The 26,104-nt window shown below is 42.1% G+C and overlaps 1 protein-coding gene across 2 annotated transcripts in view; it reads left to right on the top strand.

Moving 5' to 3' along the window:
- The first annotated feature begins 7,973 nt into the window (after window positions 1-7,973).
- The window catches only part of igsf21a (immunoglobin superfamily, member 21a), a 149,161-nt gene continuing 131,030 nt past the window's right edge, over window positions 7,974-26,104 (top strand). Inside the window, exon 1 of one of the 2 annotated variants that reach the window (XM_034533461.1) lies at window positions 7,974-8,419. In XM_034533461.1, coding sequence (XP_034389352.1) covers window positions 8,281-8,419 — 139 coding nt within the window. In that variant the 5' untranslated portion in view covers window positions 7,974-8,280. The remainder of the gene's footprint in view (window positions 8,420-26,104) is intronic. The other variant, XM_034533460.1, reaches the window with a different exon arrangement.

The following is a 26,104-nucleotide window of genomic DNA, read 5'->3' as shown; positions in this document are numbered from 1 at the left end:
TTAAGAATTATCTCTTCATCACTCCACTCGACACACGAGGAACGATATGACGTCTGTATTGACCCAGATGCTGCGTCGGCCTTGTTGTGGAAAGACAAACGATTCAGGAGACGCCCGTAATAAAAGTCTGTGCCATGTGGCTAAAAAAATATATATATATATATATATATTGTTCACAATAAATTTACCTCGATGAAAAAAAGAAAACAAAAAGGAGGTTACATGTTCACTCATTTGTTGTCGTCCGCCTGTTAGCCAGCCATCCCAACAGATCATTAGTGGGTTTAGATTAAATCTGGCGGCAGATGGCTGCTGATCAGATCTTAGTGATGTCTGGATCTGGGACGACTGCCACTGGACAATTATCATTTTTGAGTCACGGCTATTATGCTGTGTTCACACGACAGCGGGGAAGCATTTAAAGCAGTTCTACCCTCAACAGTTCTTTCACCTGGGTCCTAAAAATGACCTTATGAATATAGTATATTATCATAAATAAAATATAGCTCTGAGAACGTGTTGACCAATCTTTGATTTGTCTTATTCCCTTTTCCTCTCCTCCTGGACACCATGGATGTGTTTATATATATATATATATATATATATATATATATATATATATATATATATATATGTGTGTGTAATATGTAATTACGGTACTTCCTTTCAACTGAAACACCTTACTATGCTCCATATTTACGCTTCTAGTAAATAAACTTGTCAATACATTTTGCGTTTACCTCATTTAAACTGACACATCCTACCCCTGCTAATGCACGACATTGTAATATTATACTCAAAGTTGAGAGTTTGGCAGGATTTGGGTGTATATTCATTTGAAATGTGGATTCCTATTCATAGACGTCGTTTGAATGGTAGGTCGACCCGACCCAGTGGACACCAGTTTCAGCCCAGAGGCTTCAGAAGCAGCCCAGTAACCTGCATTGATGTCATATTCAAGAAGGCAAATATGGATGACAACATTACATCCAGAAGACAATCTTTATTTCTGTTGCTTTGATGTGTAACACAACTGTTGTGGGGGCGGTTTACGTGATGGAGGCCCACGCATGTCCGTCTTACGTGATTTAAAGGCAATCGCAATCATGCCGCAGTTACTCGTGAAGATCCATTGAGCACACTTTTCATTAAACCGTGCCAACAAATCATATGGATCGACGTGCACAGTTGTGACCAAACACAATGTAATTTACATATGTATGCACGTATACACATATAGATGTTTTTTTTGTACATCATGTCCTAGTATGGTACGCCTTAAAAATGTCATTCATGGTCATAAATAAAAAAATATTATACAAAAATACGTTTCTTTTCTTGATATTTTTTCATGATTTATTTAGGAAATACTATTATATGACATGTATTCATAAAACTATATTTCTTATGACATTTTGCATTTGACATTTTTTTTGGACATGTTTATGATATAACGTACTATATCATACTATAACTTTTTCATACATTTTTTCACGACATAATACACTATGACATTTTCTATGTCTTTTTTTTTTATTTCTTTTTTTTTTACGCATTTGTTTTATGACTACACTATAGAATGTAAATGTCCAACACGGCTGAGTAGCACCTCCTTGGAGGCCTCTGGGGGCGGTCAGGCTCTTAGGCCTTCCAGCACACCTTCAACCTGAAGCTCCGCCCCCTGTTCCTGCCTTGTCCTGTGGAAGAAATCCTGCCTTGATCCCGGCCCCGAGAAAAAAAAAGCAGCCAAATACCCTCACTGAGTCCAAACCAGTGATTTTGGCTTCACTGAAGCACCTGTGTTCATTACAGAGTGAAAGACACAGCCATCTCTGTGCTGCACAGGCCTCATAATCACCTGGAAGAGGCAGCACAGTGAGAGCCATGTTCTTTGGCCTTTCCTCTGCTTTTCACACCGTACGACGTGCCAGAAGGACTAAGCTACTGGACATGCAGGTGAATACTCCACAAGTGGCCTGGATCACCGAGCACTACGCCTTGTACTTCAGATACTGCTCACAGTCCGGCCACCTGCAGAAGTTTTCAGATGACTCTGACATTGTGGGTGACAAGCTGAGGACTGGAGCGTGGTGGGCAGTTTCCTGGAGTGTCAACTGAATCACATGCAACTAACCATCCCGGAGACTACGGAGCTGGTGCTGAATTTTAGAAAGAAAATGACCTGCCCGAACCACAGTCAGACATACAATGTAATGACATATTTTATCATTTTAATTAATTTATTTTATTTTATTTTATTTTATTTATTTTATTTATTTTATTTATTTTATTTATTTTATTTATTTTATTTATTTTATTTATTTTATTTATTTCATTTATTTTATTTCATTTATTTTATTTTATTTTTTATAAATTAGTATAAAGTAAATTAGTGTAAATAAATAAATACAAGTTATTTGAGATTTTAATTATTTTCTGTGGGTATAATGTATATGATGTACTGTACTTTGAGGTTTTCGTTCTTCGTGGTATTTTAAAACGTGTCAAATTAAGCTGTTGTCATTGACCCTTCTCCATTAAATACAATGTACATTTTAAAGATCATTTGATATATTTCAAATACAGTGATATAAATAAATAATAAATAAATAAATTCATAGACATAAGTACACTGTAAAGCCACTACGGGGTGTCACTCTCTTCAGTGACTAATATGTGGCCGGTCGCTTCAGGAAATACTTGTGGCTGACATACATGTTTTATTTCTCTCATATCTACGTGGGCTGCAAATAAAGGCAAATTGTGCAGCTAAAGCACGTCGACAGCTGGTTCCAACCTGGTCAACCCCGCCAGCCTGGTCTTGTCCCATTTTAGGAAGTCACCCCTAATCCCCCGTGATGGTTCAGCACACTGCAATGTGTTCCCCACTGGCAGACTTCTGAGTCCCCCCCCCCCACACACACCCCCCCTCCATGCATAATATCCATGCAATTCTGCTTCTGACAGATATGTGTTGTAATCTCTTTGAAAATGAGCATTTGCAACATGTAAGAGCCTCAAAGCTGCAGGTCTGAGAAGTGTGAGGGGAGAAAATAATAAATCTGTGCCTCCAGTCTGGCCTTTTATCCATGTTTCCATACACAGTTTTGGTTTCTTTGAAAGCAGTCGTTGTAAAACGTTTCATATATAGAAACATTTCTCACTTTTGAGTGATGAGAAAAGTCCATAAAGAGGTAATTTAACAATTTATGACACACTTATTTTCACAGGATTTAAAAATACACCAATGTGCATCACACACACACATGTAGGAAACATGTCGAATACAGAAACTGTATATAGGTTCCATCTGCCAAAAATGGTCTTAAAATCCCTTGTTGACTCACCCTGGAGTTTAGGGATATCAATTAAAGGACAAAATATCGCCAATATCTCAATATTTCATTTCGGCCCCTGTGTGTGTGTTTTTTTTCGTTTTGGAAACACACACCCCAAAAAAAAAAAAGATCAAATAGAGTGACTACAATTGTTTTGGTAATCGATCGTAATATCTCCCAGTACGTTGGAGTGCTCAGCCGGTCACATTTCATTAATAAAAAAATTAAAAAAAAACGGGGAGAGAGCTTCCTCATATGTGGTCGTCTTATAAAATATTCCCTCTAAACACCAAAGTCATTCGGAGTGGGTAATGGAGATAATTAAAGACGATCCTCGTGTACCTGAGCATCGACATTTTAGTATCCGTCTTTCACACGTTCATATTCAGATCCAGGGTTTTCAGATGATGAGAGGCGAATCCATCGGCACACATTTGGGTAGATTTGAGTAATAAATGGCTCTTATATCTGAAGTCCATCTATAGGCACCGTGTCCTTTAGGCAACTGTCACTTTACACACACACACACACACCTTACGCAACAAGCTGCCAGTCAGCCATCGACAATGTCACTTGAGCTGTGTGCGGTTGACCTTCGGGGTGTGTGTGTGTGTGTGTGTGTGTGTAGTTGTTGTGGTTAATGTCTGTTTGGGCCCCTTTATCCACTGACATGACATTTATTTATGTTTAAAAGCACACTCGTGCATTGTGTTACAGGAAATGACCCAATCAGAACGCAATGGCTGTCGTCCGATGATGCAAAATGGCGGGCATCCATTTTTCATATGTACAAACTTTTTTAGTTTTGGGGGAGGGGCAAGCAAACAAAAAGAGTGACAGAGCATTCAGAAGGACCTTTCCTGCTGAAAGGAGGCAGGTATTTTTTCCACCGGAGGACGAGGACAAAAAAAAATAAAATGGATGCTTCTTTCCATTCTTGAATATCAACTCGTGCGACGCAGAATAAAAGAGACCGTGTGCTTATTTCAGCGTTCTGTTAATGCCACAATTGATTTGTTATTAACTCTGAACAAACGGATCTTCCCCCCCCCCCCCCCCCCCCATGAAATCCTTTCCTTTTGAAGGCTCATCTTTAGAAGGGGCGATACGTCGGTTTTTTTCCTCCCTTTACTGAAACAAAACAGAGGTTTTGTGGACCCGGCTGGCTTTAAGCCGATGGAGCCGGTGTCGTCTTGGCTCCATCGACGCATTCCGTTTAAAGCCTCGCGCGATACGCTCGGGGCTACGTGCGTCGTCACGTGTCGGTCCGCGGGGACACCTTTAAGGGTTTTTTTGTCGAGCTGATATATTCGGGATTTTTTTTTTTTTTTTTAACGCTGTAGAACATTATGTTAGAACATTATTTGAGCTGTGTTTTCCTAATTTGCTGGAGGCGGTGTGCCCCGAGGAGAAGGGTGGATGAATTCCAGCCATTGTTCATCAGCTGTGGGTTTTTTTTTTTCTGATATTCATATACTTTTAACTGTTTTTTTTTTGTTCACTTTAAAAAGTGGCGGAAAAATTAATCTAACACGTGTGTATTTATACCCCATTGAACACAAATAATACATTTTCCCTTTTTACTGCCAAAACTAACCTCTTTGTGTATTCTAAACCCCAACATGAGCCTCCTATACAACTGAACTTGAGTTCTCAGTTACAATGGAAACATATTTTGTACACAGTTTTTTTAAACACGTGGTTAAAGTTGTAAATTGTCGACCAAATAAAAACCCAAGAAAACTGATTGGTAAAACACGATATTTTTGATTAAAATAAGGTGGTGACCCATCAATCACTGCAAGCTTCTGCCTGAGCGGACTTACGACACTATGACAGGAAATGTGTTTGTGAGACATGAAAAACTAATATAATTTAAAAAATGTAATCGACATTATAATTTAGTTGTCTGGGAATATCATTTTTAGACATTAGAGACAGCGCTGGTATTTTTGAAAGCTTCTTTATCCTGGCAACGGTTGTTTTTCAGCAAGAGGTGGACAAGTTAATGTGACTTCATCTGTCTTCTCTGTATCAGAAAGTTATGTAGTTATATAACTGCAAACTTTGCCGATCCATAAAAAAACCACATTGGTAAAGTCGTTAAGGAAGTATCGATGGATCGGCCGAGCATCCTCCTGCTTCCCCCGTGCAGCTCAACTGGACCATTAAGGCCTTTCTGCACCAGAGGGCTGCTGTCCAAGGTGCTGATCCTGGGTCTGTGGTGTGGGGTGCGGGGTGTGTGGGGTGTGTGTGTGTGTGTGGGGGGGGGCGGGGTGCTCGCGATCGTTTGATACGTGCAAAAGAAAATTAACGGATCACAGGATTTTTTTTAATACAGATTTTTTATAGATAAACTGGCAGTAAATCCTGCTGTTTTTTTGTTGTTGGTTTGGCGGTGCCATTTCTGCCAGGAGCGCCAGGCACAGGGTGGGTGGGGGGGGGGGGGGGTAGTATTCATAAAAGAAAATCCACGGTGCATGAGCTCTGACTGGGTGAAGGATGCAGAAATACCCTGGAGATATATCCAAATAAAAGGCAAAGATGAAGCCTTTACACGAGCAAATGGATTATTTTTTTGATTGACCAGTTGGCCAATTAAAACAAAGAGAAATAATTGGTGGGCAAACATGACACAAATGATGTCGCACAACTATTTTAAGTGGCATCAAAGCACAACAAGGCAGCCTCGTGACAAGAAGGCATTGTTTGAGCGCGTGAAACACGATACGTGGACTCTCGTATCGTGGAGACCCCTTTTCTGTTGTCTGTCGGGGGGGGGAGGGGTCAAATGCCATACGGACGGCGACATGTTCGGCTATGCTACCCCCCCCCCCCCCCGATAAATCGTTGTTGACACTGCCCTCTAGAGATGCGTGGTAATGCATTAGTACTGCTGACCTTAACTGGGGAAAGCATCCTCCGTCAGCAGTGAGGGGGGGGTGGGGGGGGGGGGAGAGTCTGTGCATGTGCGTGTTCCAAAGAGTTGGAAAATAAATATATTTATATATATATAATATATATGACACTTTGTCCTGTTTTGTTTATTTTTTTTGTAGGAATATCTTGTTCAACTCACTGTTTTTTTTGTTGTTTTTTTACACGGCAGGTTCGATGTCGAAAACTAATAAGTGGAGCGTACGGACCGCCGGATATGAGTTACCGGCCTGGAAAAGAGCTTTCCTGTTGGTTCTGTACTGGCAAAGGTCACGAGGGTCACTGCTGCTCAGATCAACACGTGCACGCGGCCTTCGTATACTGCAGAAAATAGGAAACCGATGGCTTTATTCAACTGAGTTCACTTTTTCCTTTTTCGAGGGGAGGTGGGGGTGGGGAGGAGGGGGGGGGGGGGGGGGGGGGATGGATTTGGCATGCCGGTGGCCGACTTCCTGAATAACTTTTAAAGAGAACCCCGAGGACCGTTTCACAAAAAAAAAAAAGGCTCATAGTGCTCATTGTCAGAGAGAGAGAGAGAGAGAGAGAGAGAGAGAGAGAGAAGCCGAGCGGGGCAAACCTTGTTAGGGTGACGCCGATGAGGATGTCAGAGCCTGGAGGGGGAGGGGGAGGGGGGAGGGGGGGGGGGGGAGTCTGGACAATACTTGTGGCCCCGGTCACTCTTTGAACACTTCTTATGATTTTTGTGTGGCAGAAAATGCAATTTGAAGTCCTCCCCTTTTCAGTCAAGTCCACCTCCACTAATCAGAATGCCACCGGTGTACAACTCTTGTGGTTGAGAGCAGCTAATTGGGGGAATTCAAAGAAAAGAATACACGCGAGACAATTTGAATGCAATGTGACATTTACCACCAAAAAAAAAAAGGCTTTTTGAATGGAGTGACATTAAAGTATGAATATGTAGCGCCGGAACATGTATAAGGACATATCGCTCTGCCAGATAAAAATGGTCACTCGGTCTCAGATGAAATCCCCCCCCCCCCCCCCCCACACACACACACACACACACACTCACTTGAATCCACATTTGCCCGCCTGCATGATAGATGATCCCTAATGAGACAAATGAAGGACTTCAATGAGCCCCATCGTGTCCATTACGTGTGCTTCCTGCAGCTCGAGTGGGTCTTTGTGGGTTTGAATGTTGGGCAAAAATAATAATAATAATACATTTTAATACCGCTCCACTTGAAAATGGGTCCTAATAGTGGACAGGGAGCGAGTCCCTGTCACATGTGATGGAGTGCGAAGCAAAAATAGTTCAATTTGTTTTTGCTGCGCCACAAAAAACACTCATCGTGAATATTTAAATCCAATAAATGATTGTTATTACATTCTGGTAGTTGTGGGCTAATATTTTGGCATACAGACTATATATTTCTTTATATATATATATATATATATATATATTTCTATAGAGCATACGGATCTATAAAACTACCAAACAGAAATAAATCGGCTTTAATGGACAGAATTAGAGTGGTCTGAATCCAGGGGCAGGATTAAGGGGAGATGTGTGTGAAATAAAAAGCGAGTGATCAGGAATGACTGTGAGTCTGCCTGAAGGGCGGAGGGAGGGAGGGAGGGAGAGAGAGAGAGAGAGAGAGAGGGAGGAGAGAGAGAGAGAGAGAGAGAGAGAGAGAGAGAGAGAGCGAGAGAGCGAGAGGGAGATTTTCCTCCATCCTCTCCGGTTTCTTTTCCCAGAGCCGCGGCTTCGAGCTCAGCTCCCCTATTTTTTTAAACAGAGGAGGTAAACAACAACAACACTCCCACTCGTTCCTGCAGCCACAGAGTGTTGTTGTTGTTGTTGTTGTTGATCTGATACTCTGGGTGTTTTTTTTGTGTGTGTGCGTGTGTTTTTTTTTTTTTTCTTCCGGTCGCTTCCCGAATGCCGTATTCATCGTCAACTTCTCCGACCTCTCTCCACTTGAGACTTGCGCCGCATCATGAATAGTTCGGGACCACCTTCCAACCGCACGCCTCTGGCATGGTGGGGATTACACGGCCGGGACCCGCAGAGCGTGTGAACGCAAATGGAGTTTGGGATTTATTGCAAAAAAGGGGAAAGATGACCGTGTTCTCGCTGTGCTTGCTCCTGTGCGCAGACCTGCTGGATCTGGCCGTCGGTAAGTCGGAACCGTGCTGCCGTGTATTCATGTTGATGTGTCCCCCCGGTCCCCCCCCCCCCCCCCCCCCCCCCCCCCCCCCCCCGGTTCCCCACCCCCACCCCCGGACTGTCAAGTGGAGTTTGAGTGATCCGCATGTCACGGTGACACGCTCGCTGCTGGTTAACGGGACGGCCGGATGGAGGCGAGCCGAGCCGAGTCGTGCCGTGCCAACTTTCCGTGCCAAACCAAGTCGTGGAAGAGAAGAAGAAGAAACAACAACAACAAAAAAAACCATAATGCATACAGGTCTGGGTTCAGTTTCACGCTGCACAATATGCGTGCGTGCCGAAGCGTGCGTGGTGTCGGTGCGCTCAAATGAGAGGGTTATGCTGAGGCCCGGTTATGTATTAAGTGTTCACTCATCTGCATTGAGTAGCACGAGCGTGCACGTGTGTGTGTGTGTGTGTGTGGCGGCAGCTATTTCTGAAGGCGCGACGAAAACCACGCGACGAGAGCGCGCGCACTCCTTCGGCGTCCCCGGTCTCTCCGTGGCTTTTGTGCACGCGATTATCGCGCCTGCGCTCAACAGATATTAAAGTTGTTGCCGTGTTCTTTTTTTGTGTGCAATTTTCTTCCTTTTTTTTTGTAAAGCGGGGGGGGGGGGGGGGGGGGGGGGGGGGGGCGGTGTGCGCGCAGCTCCGCACAGCGGTGGCATCGGTGTCGCGTGTTTTTTTTCTTCTTCTCTCTCTCCGCCCTCCGTGGACGCGTTTAGATGTGAGACGATGACACACAGGAGAAAAGACACACACACACACACGCACACACACACACACACACAATAGCATTGGATCATCCCTCATGAAATATTTGGGTTTGAAATCAAATATGTAGGCGACATCCTGAAGAATTACCAGTCTGTCTTCTACAGGATTGTCTTCTTTTTTTTCCCTTCCTATTCTGGGAGGCAGTGGTGACGGGACTGGGGGGGGGGGGGGGGGGGGAGCTGTACTGCAATTTAAGGGAAGCCAGTAGGCTATTATCTGTTTGCAACAGATAAGGCATATCCCCCCCCCTCACCCACCCCACCCCCCCATAACTCTTACGATACAGCCCGTCCTCACATATGATCTCTGTGGCATATTTGAAGAGGCACTTTTTGATTTTCTACATGGTGTCATACATCAATTACATCACACGTTGAGACTGCACCGCAAGCACTCGAAATGCCAAGTGTTATTATCCCCCCTCCCCCTCATCAGCATCTGATTCCTTCACCTCTTTGGTATTCAGTTACCTTGGAGGTCAACTCGGTGCCATCGCCGTCATGCAGCTAGCTTTCCGCTGGTTAACGGAAATAGTTCAGGGTTTCATGTTTTGGCTGCGAAGGCAGGAGTTATATTTTTACATAATCTATTCTTGCACATTTATTGCAATAAAAAACACAATGTGAAATGAGCATACGTTGCTGTTCTGAAAGACCTACATGAGTTTTTAAAGGAGTTGAACCCGCACCTTCTTTCGGAGCCTTGGCATGGTTTCCTCTCCGTCCACGTTCACGACGTGCAGCTGTGACATCGGATTGACTTCGTCGGCGTCGGAGCAGACGGAACCATCTTGAGGATTGATCTCAGGAGAGTGAAATCGTTGCACATTTATTTATTATTTTTTTGAAGGGGGGGTGAGGGGGTCATTCCCTTCGTTGCCAAGAGTTAACTGAGCAGATCCAAAAGTGTCTCATTCCAACTAGAAGGCTCCAGGCCAGCAGACGCGTACAGTAGCTAGCCTGGCAACATCGGCCTATCTGCACCTCTGAAGCTCACTAATAATAATAATAATAACGATGTGACATCTCGCTTGAGTAAAAAGTGAGTGTGAAGAGTTACACGGGGTTATGTGCCAGAGAATTTCAAGGCAGTCAGAAGCAACGTCCTGAAGTCGTCTTTGCTCACCTCACAGTGACAACGAGACTTGAGGAATGTGGGCTTCAAAATAAAATAGAATACAGCTCTGAGCTCTTAGAAATATTCTGGCACAGAAGTCATAAATATATATAAATATATAGATGTGAAGATGGTGATGATCTGATATCTTGATAGGAAAGCATATGTGTGAGGCAGATGTGTGTGCGTGTGTGTGTGTGTGAGGCTAATCACAATTGCTGCTGTGAGATCTCTTGCTGCTGTTCAAGAGATGGTTTATAGTTCACCCTTAAGTTTGATTTATGACTTCTAGTTGCGGTGAAATTAATAAAACGCAACACCGTAGAATTTAATTGGGATGAAGTAGTGTTGTTCTTCCGGGTTTCCGATCGAAGGGATGGGCTTTTCTCTGCGGTCCCATTTGTGATTTCGTGCTCTCGAGGGTTGCATTTTATACGTGAAGGTGTTGTGTCGGGTAGCTTGATGCTTTTTTTTTTTGGTCCCTCCAGACTTCACCTCCACCATCCTACAAAAAAAGAACATTTTTAATAAATTGGCACACGGTGGTACTGCATTACTCTGCCATTTAGCCTTTCTTCCCAGGCCTTCAGATATAACTACAGATGAGAGTGTGCAGAATTGAACTGAAATTATATCAAATTTAATTTCTTTGACACTTTTCTTCTCTTGTAAAAGTAGTTCGCTCTGACCGAAGACCATTTTCTCTCGGATCATTCTCACCTAATATAAATCAAAGTATCTCTAACGCTGTATCTCATTTCCCCTTTTGGAGCAATTTGTGGACGATGTGTCTTACTCGGTAATACTAGATATGTCCTGCATAATTCCTCCTGAATATAATGCTCTTCTATGAAACCCTCATGAATAATATCCGTCCCTGTTTACTCTCACAGCAAGTGACAATTTGCTGTCCATTGCAATCAATTATGCGTCTTCCCTAAGATGCTCTTTTTAAAAAATATATATTTTCCCAATTAAGTGTTGCAGTGAATAGAAGAAAACGTTGTTGTTTTTCGGTGCATTCCTTGCATGTCCTAAAAGCTAAATGCAAATGGCGGATGGGGAACTGCTGTAGGTCTGTGGGCTCTTGCGATTCGCTACCAATAGAAATAATACACTCGTGTTCACCGGGTCAAAGGTCAAAGGGATTCTGAGCACCATGGAAAGCAGACTTAAACATCTCTGTCCAGAGTCATTGCAGTTAAAATGCAGAGAAATCAGTAAAAAAAAATAGATACATGAAATATTTAACAGATGGCATGACATCGACCCCATAGATCACGCTGTATAGCCTTTATGTTTGATTCTCGTGGTATGTTTTCTTTTATTTATTCTTTCAAGTTAATTTCTTTTTGTGCTGATCTATGGAAATATCTTTTCCTCATACCACGCCGGTAGGTTGGATGGTGGATCGTGGGTCATAGCAGTGTCGACACATTTAGCGGACTCCGGATCTACCGTGAGATCCGGTGGTTTCCGGGTGCACCGTGACGGTCTGCTATGCTGTGACGGCTGGTCTTGACTCGCAGGAAGTGAGGAGAGATATTGGCTGGAAAATGGGTTTTGGTTATGCCACTATCTGACAATCACCAGGCTTTGCATGAGCACTGCAGCTTTCAGCGGTTATATAAAATGATTATGCTCAGATTAGAAGCCGTCTTCATTGTTTTGCGTCACTATTGTTCGTCATTGTGACTGCCGGAGAGAGAAAAAAAAGGATTAAAAATGCATATACCTTTTTTTGAAAGGACAGGTCTTATTGTGAGGAGTATATTACTTTGAAGATCACTGTAAAGGTATTGAAAGGTATGTATTGATTTAATGGTCACGACTCACTATGACTTTTCTCCTAGACCATAATAATAACTGTAATAATACATTATTTGTACAGTGCTTTAAAAAGGTACTCGGAGGCACTTTACATGGTAACAATAGAAACAATAAGAGCAACGACAATATAAACAGGAGAGACATGACAAAACAGTAAGAAACGAAATAAAAAACATGTAGCCAGAAGCAATAAGCAGAACTAATACAGTACGGTTGAGAAAGTACAATTTAATGTCACACTCTCCTCTGTGGAGTCTCTGGTTTGACCTTTCACACTAGTTGAGAGTACACGGACCGAAATTAGTCGCTCAGTACCATAAAAAGGTGGCCTGCATCTAATAGCTTCACAGAAGAAGAAAACACATTTAGGGCCGTTCCTTATTGGCGTGGGCACCATGTGTGTGACTACCAATTGTCTCCTTCAAATGATCACCTTCGATCAGAGTATAATTTTTTTTGTCACGCTCACCTTTCAGTCTGGATCTTTTGTAACTTGAAATCCCATTTAATGTGATGAAAGAGCCATATTAAAACTTGAAGCGGGTAGGCGACCCCGAAGTGACGGCTTTTGTTGAAGGGCGTCAGCCAGCTTTGTGCATGTCGACCAAAATGAAATAGCTTTTGACCGAAAAATCAAGAAATGCGCTCAAAAAGGTCTTCGTGGTGTCATTTAGTCCCTTCGGGGGAGGTCATTGAATTTGTTGAGTTTAATATCTGAATACGGAGTCGAAGAGTTTTTGCTGTAACAGCTTGAAGACAAAAGCATCTTCAGCCTCCGTAACGACACATTACCGAGCGAAACGCTCTCACTGTGGGTGAGATGTAATTATAAAAGGGGGTTTACGTGATATGATTAGATTTCCCAAAATAGGGCGGGGCTTGGGGAATAGTGTTAGGTGTAGGCTCCCTCGCCTGCTTTGTTTGATCAGGAGGAGGTAGAGGAAGCAGCCACCAGGGAGTCGGTGGAACAGCACAGTCGACGATTGGCTTCGAGAGATGCTACCCAAAAGGGCCGTGGTCTGGTGGGTCTGCATTAACAACCCCACATGCAGAGAAAGTCTTTACTTCTCTAAATTTATTACATTCAGTTATCCCCTCGCCCTTTCCCTCTGAAATTACTTATATGCAGTATATCATCTAAATTTCAAAGGCAAAACACCGATATACCCGAGATCTATGGATAAGGATGCAACTAAATGTCTTCAACTACTCTACTGCTACGACTTGCTGCAGCTGAAAGTGTACAAAGACATTGAAATAGTAATAAACACAATAAGTATTCATCAATTTGTATATATGACCAAAGAGCTCCATATTATAAGACAGATAAAAAGGATCAAATGCAAAGGACTATAGGGCTCAAACAATATCACACTTGTTGTTGTCGGATTCCCTGCTGTGGGCTTTGATATATATTTCACATCATTTGGACAACATACAGTTGTTTTAGAGATTCTGAAATCTAAGGACTCCATATTTTCAGTATAGCATGCACATGTTCTATATATAAATCATCTTCCATCGCAATTTGTTGTAACGATACAAGAGTTAAACATGTCATAATGTAAAAATGATTGTTTAATCACATTTCTTTTCAATAACAACCAAAGTTATGTCCACGTAGTTGCTAACTAATCACTGCATACATTTATGTACATGCCCCGGCATTCAAGATGAATATACAAAAAAGTATTTTACGTTTTACAGCAAGCGAAATGATTGGTAGAAGTCTCAGTTGCAGAGATCTCAAAGGGGGAAGGAATCCTTTAACTTTGGTTCAAACCATTTTTAAAATCCCATTGTGCTATTTCACAGAGAGACAGAATAAACTTGTTATGCTATTATTTAACAAAAGTCAGACACTCACACTACACATTTCCCAACAGCAGGTCTGAAAACATTTTACACCTCTCAACCATGCATGCCTTTCACATTGAGGTGTGGGTGCTGGTCTTGAAAGAAATTCTGGCTTTTAGTTTCTTCAAAGAGATTCATCCCAATAGCGTGAAACCCAGAAATGTCTGAGACAGTGATAAGCCGCATGTGAGAGAATAACATATTCTGAGCATTAGCATACATGCCAACTATCTGCTTTTCAGGTAAATGTGTTAAACCAAATCATCTCTTTGACATTCTGGATGAGTCAAGTAGGGCGTTTGCAGTGAACCGGTTATTGGAATTCTATCACCATAATTTATTAACGGCTGGCATCTTCAGCTTTTGGGGTTTGCGTCCAAGATGACTTGCCCGAGAGGTTGATCACAGGGCGTACGTATCCCACAATGCAAATAATGCAACAGATCTGTAACCGTCATGACTAATCTGTCCTCCCCCTACTGCGGCCACAACAGCCTCTTGCATGGAAAGTGGGATGAGGTTAAAAGGTACTCTTTGCTTTGCAGATGTGGATGAAATTCCGGAGGCATTATTTTCTTTTGATCGACCATCCGTGCATCTTTCCCGTCCATTCTCGTGAAGGCGATATCTCAGGGATGCCTGCAGGGAATGTCTTCAAATATGGCACAAGCATCCACCTGGACTCAACGATGAACTGACCAGTCTTGGTGGTCAAAGGTCACTAAAACCACGAGTCCGAGCCACGCGATAACTTGAGAGAATTTCTTAAAATTTGGCATAAACGTCCGCTTGAATTCAAGGTGGAACTGATTAGAATTGGGATGTCAAACGTCGCTTGTACCTCACAAAACACTTTGTTTTGGCAAAAACCCAAGAATTCACGTGTTGGAATGATCAGAGGTTGCAGATACTGATAGATAAATATGCAGTTTGTGTATTATGGCCTTTAGGAAAAAATGTATCAATGATCCATTCTACGGATGTGTAATAAGGATCAAACAAACTGCTTGATATGTGCTGAAATGTGTATCAGAGGCAAAATGTCACGCAGCACGGTACACTGAATCTAACATTTTCCACTAAGATGAACTTACGTATATATATACGATATCATTACAAATTGCTGAGAAAAGCGTGACGGCAACGGTTTCGATAATAGAACACACTTTTTTTTGGTAAGATTCCATATATGATATTTTAAAGACGAGGAAAAAAATATATATTTACTCATTCCATTATTTACAGGAATAACACTGATACCCATCATCAACTGGCTTCTATGACCTGGAGAAAAGCAGCACATTTTGGATCTCGTCAACATTACATACAGAGTCTCATTTCACCGAGATTCCTCTGAACGGCATTGAAAACCCTTTGTAGTTTTTTTCTTCTCTCGCTCGCACTCGCTAGGAATGTGGCAGAACTATACACAATGATGTCATCCGCATACAAATGAAATGTTGTGCTATTCCCACGTAATGATCAAATGATAACGCCCGTGATTGGTGAAGACAACTCGAGAGGTCTCGGAGCTAGGAAGTTCAAACAGCACAGCGAATTCCCTCACCCGCCCCTGAAGTCCCTCATACGCACATGTAGGCCGGCTCGCTGATGTCTTTGACTTGCGTGGGAGTTTAAAGCAACTCCGACTCCCTCGGCAGCCGGTGGTTTCCAGAGATAGGAGGAATAGAGTAGAGAAGCTTTTGCTAAGCAAGGTCTCCCAAGAAGGGCGAGTTACGACATACCGGTTCGTGATCCACGGTTAGCATTTAGTATTCTCAAACGGCGTTGCATGTTCCCCCAACGAGGTGAGTTATCTGCAAATTATTCATCTTTTCGTGGACACATCGGTTTGGTAATGGAACCCTATTTTTCTGACCGGAGTGAGCGGCGGCTTCTCGACGAGCTTTATCAGCAGCTTCACTGTATCCTCCCCCACACTCTTCCCCACATGCTAATGTGGATTCCGAGATTTCTTTTGCTTATCGCGTCGAAACATGGCTGCTGTGTAATAACAATTGCTCTGCCACGGTGTCCCAACATTAGCCTCCTTATTAAAGACTTTGAGAAGTGCCTTGCATACTTGTACATGACACTTATCTCTGCATTCGTAGTTCATCACAAGGAGCTTAAAGCTTGCAGGAGTATTACTGCTGTGCACAGATGATTTTCCATGTTCAGACATTCTGATTCTTTGCGGTTTTCTTTTCTGCTAGCGATGAGTGTTTTTTAAAAGAAACCCGAGTGGGATTATTCAACACTGTCACCGTGACCTCAGTTTGAAAAGATAAAACACCGGCGGTTTATTTTGTGATAGCATACATTATATTTACAGTGTATCAAGGACATGTTATATAGAAACGTGGAGGGGTCAGCATAACTTGTATAAGCAGTAAAATACATCAAACTTGAGATAAGACTGCATTCAGGAAAAGGGAGAAGGGATAGAAATATGTCCTCGTACAATACCTCTTCATTTATCCAGAATGATATGGTCAGACTGGATCTTATGTTTGATAACTGACCAATTCACATTCTTCCATGAGATATCAATATATGTTATAGATCCTTTCTATCTCCACTCTTCTGGAAAAAGTTAGGAATCCTATTCTGCTATAATATCACCACTTTGCCTTTTTCTTATGTTCAGAGCTTATTTTTTTTTAAAGCCTTCGCCGAGGCAGTGAATGCAGCATCGCAGAGGTTGCATGAAAAATCCAGATTAGGCATGAAAAAAGGGAGAAGAGATAGAAGGCGGGGGGAGGGGGGAGCTCTAATCTGCACATTGATGGCACTCTGGAGGGGGGAGGGGGGGGGGTTGTTGGCCTATACATCTCATGACAACAGATGATTTACTCCATATGAGCTCCAGAGAGACTATGATCCCTCGGGATGGCATGTTCTATAACATAAAGTCTCACGAAGACATCAATCTCCAGGTTCCAGGTCCTGTATCTGTCATTTATGATAACATTTATCAGCTGACTTTGATCCGCCGCAGAACTCGTCTCTGCGAAGTTCGGAGACTTAATCTCCTCCGCATGGGACGTGAATTACACAATAATAGAAACTGCCTTTGCATATGGATCTCAGCCCGCGTTAGACGTGATCATTTTTGCTCCACGATGGGGCTTAACATTAAGAGGGTGCTTCATCTTCTCGGGTGATTACATTTAACTTCTTTTGCTGCTTGCTCCTCCATTCTGAATTTTTCATATAAAGCGGAGATTTCATTCTTTGCCCAGTAAAAGCATCAGCCTTAATTTAACTCAAACGCAAAGAGAGCGTGGCGTATGCCCTTTTTGCCTGCAACACTGGTACAGTACGATGTTCGTCTGAGCGCAATCTCTGGAGGCATCACGCCGGCATGAAGTTCGGAGCTGTTTACACTTACAAACAATGGCGCTTAACCTCAACGCAGTTATCTCTGCAGAGCACAGCGCTCGTCCTACAAGGTTAACCGACATTCTTTCCCTTCCTTTCGGGCCATTCGCCGTGCAGGATGTTTAAACTATACCGACGCCTCAAACATCCGTTATATATTTCTCGTCAAAGATTAATTTTTTTTCCCCGTCAGCTTCGGGAGATCTTTGGAATCGAAACGTCAAACCTTCTGGCCGCGTGTGTTCGCTTTAATGCAACGACCTCTCGCGCCCCTCTTTCAGGTTTCGCCACGAACCACCGGCGAGTACGAGTCTCTCGTCGATTTGTCGCTCTGATGCCGACCAAAAAATACATGACAATCCAATCAAAACGTGACATGTGCATGTTCCACTGTGGAGCAGAGACACAGAGACCATCTGCTGCATCGCTTTTAACCTCGTGCCAGAGCTCACACATTGTAACCCCCCCCCCCCCACACATGAGTACAATTAGCACTAAACTGCTGAAGCATTAGCATTAGAGCTCATCATATTGCTGCGCAGAACAAAGGCATGAGTAGGTGACGGACAGGGCCGTAGTCTTTTCCCAGGGAAACTTACAAAGAGCATGTTCATATCAATAATAATAAGCGTGGTATGTCACCCAGCTCTGCAGTCCGAAGATGTACTTGTTGAGCATCCGAGAGAAGTGGCTCCTCGAGAGGTTAGCTTTAGCATCCATCTGTGTCGATTCATCACGTTTTAATAATCCTCAAATGGTTTATCTGACAGATGTCCAATTCTCTGAAAGACACAGTGCCCAAAATATACTTTGCTACCAACCGATATAATTAGATTATTTTTTCATCAGTGCATGCCGTCGTATTTCTACACCCGAAAAAAAAGCACCGAACAGATATCATGAACTATAAACTAGCCGATTTGTTTATTGCTTTGCTCCCTTTCCCCACGGTCAGAGGGTCTATAAATATGAATTATATGTACATCGCACTGGAAGTCAGCTCCATGCTGTAAACTCACACAACTGAGTAGCAACATTGACTTCAGAGAGAAGTCCTCCACAAAGCCTCCTTGCTTAGTTGCCATTGCCCCGACTTGCCATTAGCTATACTGCTGCTGTTCTTGCCATTATATTTAGAATCACTCAGCCAAACGCATGTGAGAGACGGCGAACACACGCAGCGCTAATGGCACTAATTACGCAGCTGAAAGCTCAAGATTATTAAAGTCCCAGTGAAACGGAAGTTGGAGCCTCTTTAGCTTCTGTGCTGCGACGTGTCGCACAGTAAAGTGGAATATTTGAGCGCGTGTAAAGATACAAGAGAGAAGTGAATTGATTATTATGAATAGAAATAAAAAGGTCGGCGGGCTTCGTGGGACCGTGGCTCCAAACACACCTCCCTTCCCTTGTTGCTAAATGTTGCACATCGATGTCTTGATATTAAATGGTCGACATGTCATATGTTTCACTCAAAGAAAAAGATTGACTTTGATATAAAGATACAAAAGATTTGCTTTGCATATATTGTGAAATAGGTGCACAATATGAATGGTAAAAAAGGGCTTTTTTCATTTCTTTTTAAAAAACAAGGGTTCATACAGTCATGGAAAACCTGGAAATGTCACGGAATTTTAAAATTGTTATTTCCAGGCCTGGAAAAGTCATTGAAAAAAAAAAAAAATCCCCAAAGTTTTGGAAAAAGTCATGGAAATTTGTTATATTCATATGTTCATTTACGCTGAGTTTGAAATAATTAATATGCTTTTAAAAGAAATACGCTCTCATACTCGCGGTGCAAATTTCCGCGCTACATTTTCTCACTTTTTCATGTAAACACCGAGATTTCACAACATGTTTGGTCATGGAAACTTGGTTTAAAGTCATGGAAAAGTCATTGAAATCCATTGGTCAAAATGTGTATGAACCCTGTAAAAATTAAATTTCATCCGGACATCTCATTGCTCTTAAATATCAAGCTTTATTTATGCTTTTACATACCCAGACAGTGATTTACGTTGATTGATTTTAAAAGGCTGCTTCCTATATTCCATTTTCTATAATGTTAGACAGAGGTCTGGTTACAAAAAGCATGATTTTGGGATTACAATTGGCAAAAATCATATTTTCGAGAGTGTCTCTGTAGACACTTTTCATAAAATGATGTAAAACACGCAATCTTGTTCTTTTTTTCTCGCGTGTGAAAGTGTGTTTAATCATGTGGCCTTGTATCCTCCTGCCGATCGTCCTCAGACCAGACAGAGGGGGTTGGTCGTGCCCGACAGGCTCCCCCGTGTTATTAGACCCCCTCACCAGTGTGCGATGCCATCCAGACCTGAGTGAAAGTGATGAATATGATGTGGGAATAGGGGAAAAGGAACGCCGGCGTTAAAAAATCTTTGGCTCTGACGCAGCGGAGCAAAGTCAGCCCTCGGCCACGGATCAAGTTTGTGCTGAAACACCCCCACTGGATTGTGCTTAATCAAACTTAGAGAGCAGCATGGGGAAGGGATGGTAATGGGAGAGAGGGAGTAGGCGGAAGAAAAACAGCCTGGAGAGCCGTGCACTTTAAGTGTGTAGTAAGTAGATTGGCAGATTGGGAGTCTCGCTTTCCGAGCTTTCATCCTGAACTAAAAATCAACTCTTCTGATTCAGTCGAGGTCGTCGATGATCAAAAAACAAACAAACAAACAAACACACTCACAAACACACAAAAAACAAACAAATCTTGATTTGGTGTGACATCTGGCCAATTTCAACGGATGCGTGTTGGCTCTTGATTTGTTTGCTGCATAAATGAATAGAAAGTGTACGAAAGCAAGCGATGTCTACTTAATCATATTGGGTTTTTTAAGAAAAACAAAAAAAAACTATTGATTTCCACCTACTTGTGAGACGTTTTGCTGGGCGGATGGTCGAGGACTTGGACTTCAGGAGCCAACTTTATGTTCACGCTTTCGGAAAGGAGAACGTGGTATTTGTAGCTCGACACCAACGCTCATTTCCATCTGGCTCTCGGCCCTTTAAGTGCAATGTCGCCGTCGATGTAGCCATCGAACGCACCCTGGTTTGGCGAAAACGCGACGTCGAGAGTTGAATTGAAATTGCTCCCGCTGTCATTCCGGCGGTTTGATTTACGCGCCGGCCGCTCCGCTTCCTCCTGTGGCCGCCGCCTCTTCCGAGGGGGAGTTGGATGTAAGAGAAAGCTCACGTTAGTCCTCGTCGCAGCTGACTACACATTCCTGCAGGAGACCTCTATCATATCGGGGGGGGGGGGGATGCAGTCAGATCTGAGATTCAATAGAGTGCATTATGAGTTTTATTTGCCATTTTATCTGATCCCCCAATGAATATGTATTGTGCACAGCGGCAGTGCTAAAATGAGACACATTCAGTGGACTTTGACTTCATGGAAGTTCAGCGGAATGTCCTCGATATCAGATGTTTTTGGGACATCTGATGCCACGACAACAAAACAGATGTTATGTCAAATTCAAAGTAGCCCCCCTCCGTGTTGCATTTTCTTTTTTATTTCTTTATTTAAAAAGTGCTGTATATGCTGCGCATGAGTCACTGGCAGATTATGGCGTTGGTATGGCACTCTGTCATTTTGGTTTGAGGGAAGGAATGAAGGTCAGTGTTTTTGATTTATACAATAACATCGCAGTCAAGAGATTTTTACAAATACGTGCCAGTTTTTGAATATGTAAATGATCTCCTTCTGACGCGACGGAGTCAATGAGATTTGGGAGATGACTATTTTTCCTCTCTTTTTCTTTTAAATTTAAGTGCGATGTGAAGTGGACATCTGTCACCCCTCCAGAAACAGAGTCGGGCGATGTGCGCCTCTCTTCTCTTCCATCTCTTCTATTCCTCCATCCCGTCCCATTCAGGCGCTCCCCGATGGGACCAGTGGCTGCCATCCGTGTTCAAGGATAATAATCCCAGAATTTTAAAAAAAAACGCAAATTAATCGTGTCGGTTGAAAGTAGTCATAATTCGTACTATTTTAACCATTTCATGTGAGGCTGCACCGTTGTTAATATCAATTCTATAGTTTAAGCTCCACCCATGAGGAGAGACATCAGCTGACGTAAGGATTATGTTGTATTAAGCCAGAAAAATAAATGTTTTTATTCTTTTCTTGATGACAATGCGCTATAACTCTGGATAATAATGATTCAGGCACCACCTGCTCAGGTTAAATCCACACTCTAGCACTATTTTAAATCTCACAGTTTGAAATAGAAACGGGAGATTTAGGGCAAAAAAAGCTGCTGTAAACACAGTCTTGGCAAAAATCCCTTAGTGCAGTAATAAAACCAAAAGTACAGACAAATCTCACTCAACCCTCCAAAGAAAGAAGAATGGAGGCAACCTTCTGCGTTACCTGCCGATAGACTCCTTAAACACATGTCTCATCATTATGGATATTTACAGTTGCTAGCTAGTCTTTAGCTAACAGCATTGAAAGATAACCAGAGATCACAATGTATTACAACTGAAATGGAAGTCATTTATTTCAATTCACATTGCTGATATTTATTTTTCCATTTCAGGTGACTCAAAACCAGGTACCTTGGCTTGTTCCCTTCCCCACACAGCTTATTGTATGTCTTTTTTTTTTTACCATTGCACCATGGTTCACAACTAGTGAGCACAACACTGCAAAGTGCCTGTCAACCCTGTCGTCTTCAAATGTAATTGCTGTACAGATGGTTGAATGGTAGCTTTAAATACCTTTTTTTTCTCAATCTAATAACTCACATCCACTTTACATACGTAATACTGACAATTGGTCAGTAACATTCTTCCCAGTAAGTCCACGGATGAGGCTTCATGCAGAAACAGAGGACCTTGCAAATGGCTTTATTGTAATTAGCGGTTTTCTATAACAACACAATCAAGGATAATGCGTAGCAGAAATAAACTATAGATCCAATGTTTGCATAAATCTCCAGTAAGATCTATATTCCACTAACATACTTCCATTAATGCAATACTAATTTCTTCATTAGTTACACACACACTCTACCAAATGCAATAATTACAAATACTTTTGTTAAATGCCTTTAATAAAGTTGAATCTTTCACCGACTAACTGCTAATTCTCCCGAGACAGCGCTGCCGTTAAAGAGGAAACAATGCGGATATGTTTACCTTGTGTAATGTCGTATAACACGATCAGAGGAGTATAATATTATAGAGGAAGGCATTGCGGTGGAAGGATTGAGTAAAAATGGAATTAGAAGTGGTGGATGGGGACAGGATTACAACATGTGACCAGAGCGCGCATCCACAGCCCAGTAAAGAAGGTTAAATCCTACAGTAGATTAAAAACTGAGAGGTTGTCAAGGACATAAAGTGATGAGATGAAGGAAAAAAAAAAGAGTGGGTGTAATTATGAAGAGAGTAGCGAAGCCAGTGACTTCATCTCAATTGCCACTTTTGCAAAAGCAAGGTGATTTCGCACTGAGGTGATTAAGTGGATTTTACTGTCCTAGAACCCACTGCCAAAAGCCAGTCCACCAAATTAGAAAATACATGCTATAAAATACATGATAAAAAATACATTGCAAAACAAAAACAAAAAAAAGTGTGAAATTGTAAAGACAAGAAAAAATTATAATGTGCAATAATGTTTCAGCAAACGGGCCATTACCAGTTCAGTCTGCATATTTGCTTTTTCTTTTTTTTTATAAATGAAGATGAAGATTCAATTAATTTATTCATTATATGGAAATAGTAAAAGCAAATAGCTGGAGAACTAATCAAATGTAGATTCAACAAATGGAGCGTAGACCATCGCTGCGAAAGAATGGAAATGATGAGAGTGGATTGCAGAATGTTCTATTGATAGTAATAAAAATGTGTTAAGTGTGTTAAAATATAAACACTAGAAGGCCTGAAACGTTCACATCATTAGTGGTCAGAAATAATTACAAAACACGATTTGGCAAACAAAAATATGTGCCATCGTTCTTTTGTGCTGAAGCGAAGCATCCATATGGCACATCCATTGCATATGAACAGCACATAATAATGACAGCAATTACCACACATGTTGGGGCTGGATTCATTAAGGAAAAGAAGCTTATGCATAATTGTTTTTCACGTTTTTTCCTTTCTTTTGCTATGCTTCTTAACAAGGGTTTTGGGGAATGAGACGGCCCCGTCTCAGAGGAACTGGAATGAAAGGAGAAGCACCGACTGCACTGCAAAATGTCACATCTCTTTCATTAATTCATTCATATTGCAATATGTGGTGTGCGCCCTTCTGTGTGGTTATTCCTAGTTTGGCATTAAATGCGTCTATTGTTCACAATGTCATTTTTAAAAAAAAACGAGTTTAACATGTCATCTAGCTATTCCCCGTATATTGAGACTGGAAAAACAAACACAATCAGTTTTTGAAAATGCCTAAAAACATTAGTTACTTTTAACTAATCTTAAAGCAGCCGTGTTAAATATGTCTCCTTTCCATCTGGAGTAAAGGTGGACGCGTATCACACAGTGGGGGAGTCCAGGTGGGCAGGTGCACGTAACAATTATCATTTTGTTATTTCAACGTCGTCATCTCGTATCTCCTGGAGGACATTTGTGCTTTTTGCACCCCGGTGGGTCACGTGAAAAAATTAAGTCAGAATTAGTTGTGTCACAAATAGATAGAAAGAGAACCGGAGAGAAAAATATTGGCTCTTTTCTCACTAACATATAAATAGTTTTTCTAACATTCATTGTTAAGTGTTGACACATTATTTCTTGCTCGTGAGGGTATCAGATCAGAAAACACATAAGGGTCATAGAGCAATAACGTACAGCGTGTTTTGTTGTTAAGTTTGGAGGACCTTTTGATTAAAAAATATACATTTTTTATTTTGTTGCAGGACTTTAAAATGAAATGCGCTAACACGTTACATGTTCCCATCTGAATAGAGGAGCAGTGGGTCAGATTATCCACTACAGAGAAAGAAATAATCAGTGAGAAGAGCAGTGCACTTGTCATCTGGAGTGCATCTTGGACAATATTCCTCCCATCATGTATTACCAATGGTGGTCCCACTTTTTAAAAAGCCTCCTACAACACAAGTGTGTATTGTTACCATGGGCTTCTTGAGTCACAGCTGGAGCAACTCCTTCAAAATGTGTCTTCAGAACAAGCTGCTTGATTGTTTCCCCCCTCTCCAGAAAACAACAATCTTTCCCCTCCGTGCTCTCATTTCGTTCCATTTCCTTTTTTCATTTCCTTGGCAGACTGTGCAGTAACTTCCACTGCATTAATTCTACGCGGCCCCCAGATAAGTTTGCTCGGGAAGAGGAGAATTGCAGCGTTGTAAAAAGTTTCGGGGGCATCTTGTTACCTCATTGATGAGGATTTCTATTTCCGTATCTCTTAACCGATTTTCCTACCGGTTTCCTTTTGGGGTTTTTTTTCGGAGCTTGTCTCCACCTTTTTTGGTGGATTCCACCAACTGCGTGTTTGAGCTCCGCCTCAGTTTGCCCTGAAGACAGTCTTTTTTTCTTTCTTTTTTTGCTTAATTAGCTGCTGCCTTGGTACATTAGATACTAATTTCACACAGACTTTGGGCACAAACACCATGAACACTCTACAGTGGCATCCTCTACGTACACGATAATCTCGCCTTTTATCTCGTGTTTCCTGCGGTGTTTTTACCGCACGCTTTCCTCTATGAGTGCTTGAACACTCTCCTCTGTGCAGTCCTGGGATTGGTGTGTTGTTTTCAATGGAACTGTTAACAACAAGGTCTGTGAATTACTTTATCAAGAGCCACTGTGTCATGATTCATGGAGGAAGATTGTTGGTCCTTAAACCAAAAAGGCCATTGAGCTCCTCAGGAGTGAATGGAACTATTAAGAGATATTTAATGAGGCAACTACCGTTGAGAGTGAACACGAGTGAAAGGATGCCGGTTCCTCAAAAAGAGCACACACGTGACCAGTTAAACCGTCTCTGGACCTGTGAATACAAATGTGTAGTTTCTCTTGATCTGGCACCTGCTTTCAAGGGGTGATTTGTCTGGATGTGCACGCCGCTTCTTCCATTGGAGATTGTGGTTGTCACACAGCCAGACTTTGGGCTAGCCCCCGTGGTCATGGCGAGTTATCCTTATCAAGTACGCGGAGATAATTAGTCCGAAAACCCCCTCTGCTCTTTCATCTCGGTCTCTCCTCTGAAGCCGCTCGCACAGTTCACTCAGCGTGATGCGAGCTACAAAGTAGTGCACTTACTGTACGCCCTTCCATACCGAACTGGCAGCGGCGAAGCAATCCAGATAAAAAGGAGAATATATTGCAATGCAATTCATATTATTATTGTTCGGTTTCCACAACTTAATACCACTTAATAAAGGCGTCAGTATAATTTATTGGGGGGGCGATTAATGTCGTAGGCGTTTATCGTTTTTTATATAATTCGTCGTTACCGCGTTAAACATAAGAAATTAGCCTCTTCGGCTACTAATACAGACTGCGAAACTGTGATCTTATATAAATCCCATGTTGCAAGGACTCTGCTCAGACAACATTGTGATGAATGAAGTTACGAGCAGAGAAAGGAGCATTGGACTATTTGATATGCAGGAGAGAAGGCTCCGTCAGACTACCCTGAGTGAGAAGTAAAGGCCCTCACGGTCCACAATATACAACGACGAAGGTCTCCGCTCTGAACTAGCTG

Source organism: Cyclopterus lumpus, chromosome 5, assembly GCF_009769545.1.
Source record: "Cyclopterus lumpus isolate fCycLum1 chromosome 5, fCycLum1.pri, whole genome shotgun sequence".
Taxonomy (NCBI): Eukaryota; Metazoa; Chordata; class Actinopteri; order Perciformes; family Cyclopteridae; genus Cyclopterus; species Cyclopterus lumpus.
Note: the sequence above shows the minus strand (reverse complement) of the source record. Positions and strands in the feature narration are given on the sequence as shown.